This window comes from Pocillopora verrucosa, chromosome 14 (genome assembly GCF_036669915.1).
Source record: "Pocillopora verrucosa isolate sample1 chromosome 14, ASM3666991v2, whole genome shotgun sequence".
NCBI lineage: Eukaryota > Metazoa > Cnidaria > Anthozoa > Scleractinia > Pocilloporidae > Pocillopora > Pocillopora verrucosa.
The window spans coordinates 1,228,224-1,237,279 of record NC_089325.1 but is presented as its reverse complement, the minus strand read 5'-3'; the positions used below and the strand labels follow the sequence as shown (position 1 = coordinate 1,237,279).

The following is a 9,056-nucleotide window of genomic DNA, read 5'->3' as shown; positions in this document are numbered from 1 at the left end:
GTCTCCTTTTATCAAGAAGGGAGTTTAGGCACTGAGAACGAATCGCACAGGATCTATAAAGGCGTAGTTAAAAACATCTTTCATTATTTCGAGTTTGAGACTTAAAGAAAGCATTTCATCTGAAAGTCACAAGTTTCGGGAAAAAAGGTAAGGATTGTGATGCTGTTAACCGATACCGCCAGTGTATCGGAAAATATTTACTTTCTCAAACTAACCTTCCTTTTAAAACTTCTGTTTAAAACTGTTATTGTGTGATGTCCACAATATTTAATAGCGTGCAAACAAGGAAAAAGAGAAGAAAGAAGCATATCGATAAATAATTTGCTGGATTTCGGTTTTCTTAAATACCCTGCCTTTAACTGCGTTTCATTGCCAAGCGACATTTTAACAATTTTTCTTTCTTTCCCAACGTCGCAGAAACAGAGCAGAAATGAATTCCCTTTGGATAACTACTTGGCTGCTCGCTGGTGTATTTGTTTCAGCATTGCCCACGGAGGACAGAAAGCTCGAGGACACGCAAAATGACGTATGTCGGCCTTGGAAGTCAGGTCAGCAAATGAAATGCGAGCTTTTCCCTGGACCCTCTACTCTTCGATAGACCATACAATAATCCCCTCTCCCCCCTCCCCCTCCCCTCCCCCATGTACCTGACTGGTCCATAAATTTATATGGATAGACTTTTCAACAGCCTGTGAGGAGTTCTAATGAGGTGAAGGGTAGAAGAATTAATTGACTGGAACCCCACTTTTAGGCTCAGCATTATCTATATTATCTGACCTCCGAGACTTATTTGTTGGATATTCAAAGTCGCACGTTGCGTAATGGTAAGCCAGGGGTTTTTGTTGAAAACTCAATTACCCAATATAGGTATCCTTGGGCTCTAATGTAAAGTAAGAGATTTAGGCATGGGAGAGAGGAAAGGGGTAGGACTGAAACTATCAAATTATGTTTCGCTTATCTATAATGACGACCAGCTTTTCGTGACCCAATTCTTCATCGGCATCGACTCGTTCAATTTTAGACTTACACTTTACCGTTATCGATCGATTCCATGCGAGAAAGATTGCGATGTAATTTCAGAATCGTTGTTACAAACGATGTGCACCTCGACGTGTATTTTACGCTAAACATAACATAAATAATTGATTTGAAGTTACAATTTCCAAGAAGCTTTTGATTTTGAGGGGAAAGGTTATTATTCGTCCTTGACGCAGTAGTTGTCTAATGCATTCTCTTTTCATTCTTTCCGCTAAATGATAGCTTCAGCATAGTCAGCATACATAACACAGGGGTGCTTTAATTCTCTACAACTAAACACAATTGTATTTACCTTTCAGACAAAGTCATGTTTTTAGAAGGCCACATCACGAAATATGCAATGAAAGAAAATGCGATCAGGAATGATCTGCCTGCTGTTTCAGTCTGCATGATTGCAAATTGGTTTTCTCGCGGTTCCGAAGATGAAAAATGTGTGTTCAGCTACGCTACCCAAGAAGAACCCCATGAACTGATCCTTTGCTTACGTCCCTATTTCCGAGTGCTCATCCGGAACGAGACGAGGTTTAGTCAACTCTGTGCTAATTTATCCTATAGGAATAGAATAGTATCGCAATAGTCAAATATAAAAAATTCCTTGCTTTCGCTTTTGAAAAACACCTGCAATATCTTTCTCAAACTTCTCATTGTATGTAAGCAAGAATGAAACTGCTCTATGTTTTATCCGAGGATTAACATTTTGAGGAGGTGGAGGGAAGAGGCAATTCCATGTTTCAAAAAAGCATTTTTATCAACTTTCATAAAACGCATCATAGTTTACGTTATCTTTTTTTTGTCCTAATTTCTAATTCCTTTCCTTTTTCTTTTTTTCGAAAGGAATTCTTTGAAAGGCATTCCTGGTGATGGGTCATTTCACCACCTCTGTTTCACATGGAGCAGCGACAACGGAGATTATAAATTCTGGATGGATGGAAAAGTAGTCGGGGATGGCTCTGGCTTTCAAAAGGGAACCTCGATTCGTCACGGAGGTAGCGCAGTCGTTGGACAAGTCCAAAACTCACTTGGAGGAGATTTCGAAGCAAGCAAGTCCTGGTTCGGTACAGTGTCTGGATTGAATGTATTTGATGAGGTTCGGTCGGACACTGACATTATAAATGAGGCCCAGACTTGTACCGTTGGCCAAGGAGACGTCATTAGTTGGCCTCAACTGTATATCGAAGAGAGTCTTCATGGCGAAGTTTGCGTTTTACCTTAAATTCTGTTGAAAACAGTCTCTGATGGCTAACACTAATATGAAATAAATGTCAGTTGCCAGATCTAGTTTCTTTGTCTCGTTTTAGTTTGGAGCTTAACACTGGTTATTTCATTTCTCCTAACCTGAATTTCAACCTTTACCACCTTTCCTTTCTTTGACCCTTTCTTTCACCGTAAATACCCTTTGCAAAGATTTCTCAAACCTATAAAATTTAAAGACACAACTTTAACTTGTTGTTCTTCTTGCACAACGCTGCATTCATTTTTGAGGTGGAATATTATATTTCTGGTGTGCTCGTCCCTTAGAAAACAAAAGCATACCTTAAAATATTTCGCGCGTGAAGGCAATCATACAAGGAAAAATGCACGAAAAAATTACAATTGCTTATATGCTTATCAGTCTCCTAGTTGTTGTGTTATTTACGCGAATTTTCCTTTTTCCCCTATAGCTTCTAAAATATAATCAGTTCCTCAGAGTTCCATTTGTGTCCTATGTGAGGCCTCAACGGCCTCGGCAACTTTGAATACCACTTGGCCTGTTGACATGTTTACTTCCTGTGGTATACCATAAAATTCCAAGGAGGTCTTATCAGAATATTGTGACCAGGCTCATTTCATCCACTCATCCACTTTGTCTGCAACTGTTCGTCAACATCTGATAAAGACGCCTTTCCACGTGTACGCTGCGCCCAATTCTTTTCATCAGATTCATCTCGGAAATTTACTGTAGAAGTTAATTGCCTAACGATACAGTTGTCGCACAACACAGAAAAAAAAAAAAAGAAACGCTTCATGGATCTTGTTTTAAGCACATCTTTTTCTCTCGACGCCCAAACTCATTTTGTCCTCAGCGCTATTGCTCGGTACAACCTCTCCTCAGCAAGAATACAATTTTCACTGACTTCCACGCTTGAACTCTTCTAGGTGTCTGGAACTTGCCGTTGTTTCTCGTCCTTGACCTGAGGGCTATTTACTGACAACGCTAATGACGACGGAATTTAGTGATTTTAGTTTTGACCACCTTTATTTTAATTACTTTAAATGATTACGAAGTAGTCTTCGTAATCATTCAAAGTAATTTATTTAAAGACCTGCCATTCTTTTGCCACACTAGCTGCATTTTTAACCGAATTAAGTGATAGAAGCTGTTCAAAACATATTTCACAACACTAGAGTTTTGGGAATCGTTCGTCAACGATAATAACTAAGGGTTGTGCGGGAATGAATAGTTCATCACATCTAAGTGAGGACCTTGACGATCATTAATAATGACCATTACTTTAATCAAAGAAAAGTTATTAAAAATACTCGACCCTATTATTCCTGATTCCATCCAGCGTTATGTTAAAGCCTCGGTGTAAGGTATCGTGGGCTCTTTGATATACTGATACCGTACCACACTCTGAAAACCGTACCAACAACACGTGTGACATTCCGTTTGTGCCTACAGTAACTCATTTTACACCTTATTTCCATTTCTTCTTCACGACCACTTCCTTTGCTCTCCAAAGTTCTTTATAAGTCGCTGCTGCAGACATTTATACTTACTATTTAACACATCAATGGGTACTCGTACTTCCGAAACCGTTTCCTGTTTCATAAGTGCAAAGAATGGAATACTTTCATTACTTATGGATAGATCTGTGCCCAGGGTGTTTAATCATGTGCACCGTGACATCTGAGAAACCTCAAGCCAACGGCAGTCCAAAAAAAGTACAAAATAAAAGAAAGAAACAAAAGGAAACAGTGTCTTTAGAAAGAGACAAACAGTACTTCTAAGTTTCTATGAAACTCAGTGGCACATTTCTTCATCGTATCAAGACGATTAAGATGGGAAAACTTCCTGAGTCGAAATAGGACGATAATTGTTCTCCCTAAACAATTAATGCGAGGAAAATCTGGCAAAAATTTACGAAATAATAGAGTTGCATCGGTTGTGATAAAGTCTTAAAGGGCACCACTAGGCTTTCTTCGTGGCGTTTTGCCATCACAGTGTCGAGGTGGCCTTAAATCCACACTGAAGCATAGTTTACGTCAGACATCAGTAGGATAAAAACGTCGACCTTTGGCCCATTAGTTTTGATCGCATTTGCAGTTTCTCATAGAATTGCAACAGTTGTAAAAAAAAATTGAAAAAAAAAAAGAATGTTCTAACACACCACAAAAACATCCTAAAACGATGAAAATATTTATTTTTGAAAATGATTTTCCGTCTTGAGAGAGTACAAACTATTGCAGAAGCGATACACTCAATGGTAATGGTCTGTGTCAAGACGGACAAGACCAGTTTAAATTCGTCAAAGGAAAAGTGCAGTAAACTGAAATTATTGTGAATTTTTATAACTTTTAGTTACTTATTTCATTATTTATTTTTAACAGTGGCAGGACAGCAAAACAATATGACACATTCCGCAGAGTATCGTTTAAGCTTGTGACCCTTCGAATACAGGTCAGCAAACGAAATGTAAGCTTTTCCCTAGATCCCCACTCTTTGATAGACCGTACAATTACTCCCTCCCATCTAAGGATCAGAGGAGTAGGCATGGTGGCTGAATGGTTGTGCACTGGACTCGCCATTAAGCAGTCCAGTTTTTGCTCTAGGGTTGGAGTATTGCATCGTGTTCTTGAGCAAGATACTGAAAGCTTGGAAGTGCCTCACCTCTTCCAGATGTAAATATGGGTACTGGTTGGGGGGTGGGGAGGAGGTAACCCTGCAATAGACCATGAGTTATTGTGAGGTCGGCAATGGCTTCCATGTACTTGAAAACCCCATGTGAAAATAGTCATGCACCTATCTAGACCCCGTGCTGGCATGGGTAATTCCAACATGTAGACAATACTGTTGTAGGAAATACGACAATGTATACTCTTCCATTTTCTTACTCAAACAGCTATCTGTTTCAACTAAATTTCTGTCTTGTATTTCATGATGAAAAAGTTGATTAAAAGGTTGACATTGTGTGTTATCATCAGGATATAATAAATATTGAATCAAATCAAACCTACACTTCCGGATCATCAAGATAAAACAAAAAAATAAAAATATTCTGGAGAAAGGCTCAATTCTTGCCACTCACTTTTACATTAAGCAGTAAAAAGAACATCATCAAAAGTCAATTGAACTTAACTGAAGCTAAAGTTTAGCCACTTAACTTACCCAGAGTGAAAGAGTGACAAAAGTGGGCCATTTCTCTAGTATAAACTCATTAATCGCTACTAGCTACTTCCACCATCGTATTCGACCAACTGATTTTAACATTTGAACTTTGTAGCTCGACCAACCTACTAAAGGTGTAAATTTTCCTCTATGTTGAGACTTTGATAGTCTTTTTGTATATTTCATCTTCGTCAGTTTGAGGATCAACATACATGAGCCCCTCCTGAGCTAAGAAAAACCTTACACAGCAAACATGGCCACCAGTCATATTTGATCACACAACTTAGTTTTGTCCCGTGACTAAAGTGCACACAAGAACAAGACAAATGCGAGCCTACTGACAAGTGTACAAAGAAATAACTATTTTTTCTGTGCAAAAAAAAAATCATCAAAAAGCTTCAAAATAATTCACTCTGAAAGTTTAACTGGGCAATCTTAAATTAATGTATGAACTAGAAAACCTTTGTTTCCTTTGAACTGACTGAATGAAGCTACAATGTATCAGCCTCCACAAAAAACAGAACATTCTCAATAACCAAAAGAATGTCATCCTAAATCTGCACTCAATATTTAGGAACTTAATGTTAATGAGACGCCCATCACGACTTGAAAGAATTAATTTTAAATGTGAATTTAACAGTTACTGGTTACCTTACTCTGAATTATTAAGAGGCTGTCTCTCTTATTTCTACCCGGTCAATTTTGCATCAAAAATAATTTTGCCTGAAACTCTGTCAACAGAAAGACTTTACCTAGGAAAGAACTAAATTAGATTTGGTTTGATTCGAAATAATTTTCTGACTGCATTAGGGGCCATAATTATTTCCCAGTCCGTAGGGACCGTCGCAACGTCTCGAAAATTGAAAAATAGGCATATTTTGTAACATTGTAACATATTTGATTCGCATAGTTAGGCCACAGAATTTATATCAGATTGCTTATAAAAACCTTTCTAGTTTGCCAAGAAAGTTAGAATTTGCCCTCTCAATATAATTGAAAAGGCGAATTTTAGCATATTCTGACCACTAGAAATCGCCATCGGCCGATGGCCGTAAATAACCTTGATTTAGACGTTAAGTTTTGGGATTTGGGACCTGGTTGACTATTCTTTCCTACACAGCCGTTAAGTTTAGACCTTTATAGGCAAAAATAAGCAAAACCCCTGTACGCTTTCGATTTTTCAAAAGTTATGACCGTTTGAATCAGCACATGTACGAGCATTCGCGATTCTTTCGCCTACACCAAAATGGAACCACTGGAGCAGATTTTGTCATAAATACAGCTTACCCGCTTTGCAGCCCGGCTTCATGGCTCACTTTAGAATTTTTCTAATAACCAAATTGGTGAAATCCATGATAACTTCAACAAATAGCTAGGTATTGCCTTCGAAAAGTAGACGGCATCCATCGTGATTCGTGGTATCAAAACAAATGTCGGAATTGGCCACATTTCGCGGTGAATCACCCATTTAACATCGCTGCAGAGCTGAATTTTTTCCAAAATCAGAATATAAACTCTCCACGTCTGGAAACTGAGGGAGAAATGAAGGTTTTAGGCTTCTGAAGTGAAGAAATAATGGCTTAAATTTAGATCCAGTTCGATGTTATACTGTTCTCACAAAGGTCCGCACAAAAGAGAAGACCGCTGATAGCTTGTGCCGTAAGTTGTGCCGTAAGTTTGTTTTGTATCCCAATGTAATATTTGGGCAGAAAAATTTTGGATGAAAAGAATAAATGCTTTTACCTGGAGTTTGATATCATATAATTAATAAATCAATTTCAAATATCCTGAGCTTGCTTCTCTCGGTTCCGCGTCGATTGTGTCCACAGAACAGCAACCTGTCAATAGCCGGAGAAATAGGCTACCAACGTGTTAAAAACTTGACATGTGCTTCGTATGAACAGATGTTATAAGTGTTACTTTTGGTAAATTTTCAATCGATTTCATCAAAACATTTCACTGACTATTAGATATTATAATATATTACACTATAACAACGCCGTCAGAACTTGATATCGGAAGTAAAGGTAGTTTGTATCTGTAGAGCATAATCTACACTTTCAACCACCGCATAAGACATTGTTTGCATAAGTCTACTGAGAAACACATTGACAGTCACTAATCACGTCCGACAGTTTGTCTATGAGGATCTGTTTTTTGTCTCTCAATTTTACAGGGATCTCAAAATGACTACAGATGGCTCTCAACAAAACCACATTGAATTTCTGAAGTGTGTTATTGCGGTGACGTTCACAGAGGTCCTACGTATCGTAGCAGATTGGATGTGAGACTTTGATCTCTTTGATAACTTTGTCTACCAGATCTTGTCTCTCGGAATTTTCCTGGACGCATTGGATATCCTCCTCCTCATCCAGTGATATCCCGATCACACCCGGATCTTTTCGCCGCATTGCTGTTAGCCGGGAGAAAAAGCTCTGAACTTGGCTCTTTGTCAGCCACTGTTCTCTGGTGAACAAACGTGCATTTGATTCATTTTTCGCATTTCGCATGTCCACTGCAACTTGGGCGGGGTCTGCCTTTCGCCAAGTTCTTTCTTTAAGTGTAAACCGTGCCGTTAGGTGTTCTTTTACCTTCTCTGAAAATCTAACGCTGCCCCTTGGTTTGCTTACGGCCCATCCTGTTCGTAGAGACGTGTGGGGCGAAGTATCCACGGGAGAATTGAGTGGTGTACTAGAATCTAACGAACAGCTCGAACACTCGATACCAGCGGTATCTATCGACGAGAACTTAAGGGCCCAGTCCCTTTTGATTGCATCATACTGGCTTAACCTGTTGACTGTATGCTTTCCAAAGTCCAGGTGCAGTTCCAGCTGCGAAAAGGTTTCGAACACTTCAACGCATCCAAACACAGAGCATTCAAACAATGGCGTTGTACTCTCTGTTTCCTTGCTGCCCTTTGAACGAAGCTTGACCACACGCTTTTCAGGAGGATCATAAAACTCTTGATATTCTATGGTTTGAAGGGACGTTTGACCTTAATGCTTGATATAAATTACGTCATATGGAATGTACTTCCCTTTACCGATGCCATAACATTTCCAAACTCTTAGACCAGTATCTCCATATTCGAAGTTGTGGAAGCTACTAAAATGCTCAATCCTATTTATACAGAGAGTGTTCTTTGATTCGTCTACTATGCTTACTGCAGCTGTTGTTCCCTTCACTGGGTGTTTCGTCAATGCGTATCCTCTGTCCAATGAAAGCTTTAACAACCTCGCTGAAGACTCGCTACAGACTGAAGCCTCTCTGGTTTCGAAAAAGCACTTGCATGCCATATTACACTTGCAGGCCTTCAAAAAAAACTAAAGGGTCAGCGGGTTCACCCCCAATGGTTAATGCGGACCTCTGTTATGCGCGATAGAGCAATCGTTCAGCTTTAAATTCCAAAACGCCAGACTTCGACACATAGACTTACAAGTGGAGTTCTATGACTGATTCTTGAAGAGAATGCAGCTGCAATCCAAAGTTTCAACGGGACATTAAGCGCGAAACATGGCTTTAGTTTTCGAGTTTAGTTCGCAACAACGAGTCAAAGAAGAGTATCGATAGATGCCGACCGCTGAATTTCGGAGGTATTTGCTGGAGTTATCATAAAGTTCACCAGTTTGGGAAGCGAGGAATATCTGAA

The 9,056-nt window shown here is 39.2% G+C and overlaps 1 protein-coding gene across 1 annotated transcript; it reads left to right on the top strand.

Annotated features, from left to right (window-relative positions):
- On the top strand, positions 1–2,316 carry LOC131779609 (neuronal pentraxin-2-like). Its single transcript, XM_059096177.2, has 4 exons — positions 1–147; positions 418–548; positions 1,338–1,560; positions 1,873–2,316. The coding sequence occupies exons 2-4, from the start codon at positions 431–433 to the stop codon at positions 2,249–2,251; spliced, it is 720 nt and encodes a 239-aa protein (XP_058952160.2). The 5' UTR covers positions 1–147; positions 418–430; the 3' UTR covers positions 2,252–2,316.
- Positions 2,317–9,056: the final 6,740 nt, after the last annotated feature.

Excerpts from the sequence above, each read along its gene's own strand:
- LOC131779609 (XM_059096177.2), top strand. The coding sequence starts at position 431 with ATGAATTCCCTTTGGATAACTACTTGGCTGCTCGCTGGTGTATTTGTT. Across the intron at positions 549-1,337 it reads ATGTCGGCCTTGGAAGTCAG|ACAAAGTCATGTTTTTAGAA; the intron begins GTCAGCAAATGA and ends TTTACCTTTCAG. Across the intron at positions 1,561-1,872 it reads CTCATCCGGAACGAGACGAG|GAATTCTTTGAAAGGCATTC; the intron begins GTTTAGTCAACT and ends TTTTTTCGAAAG.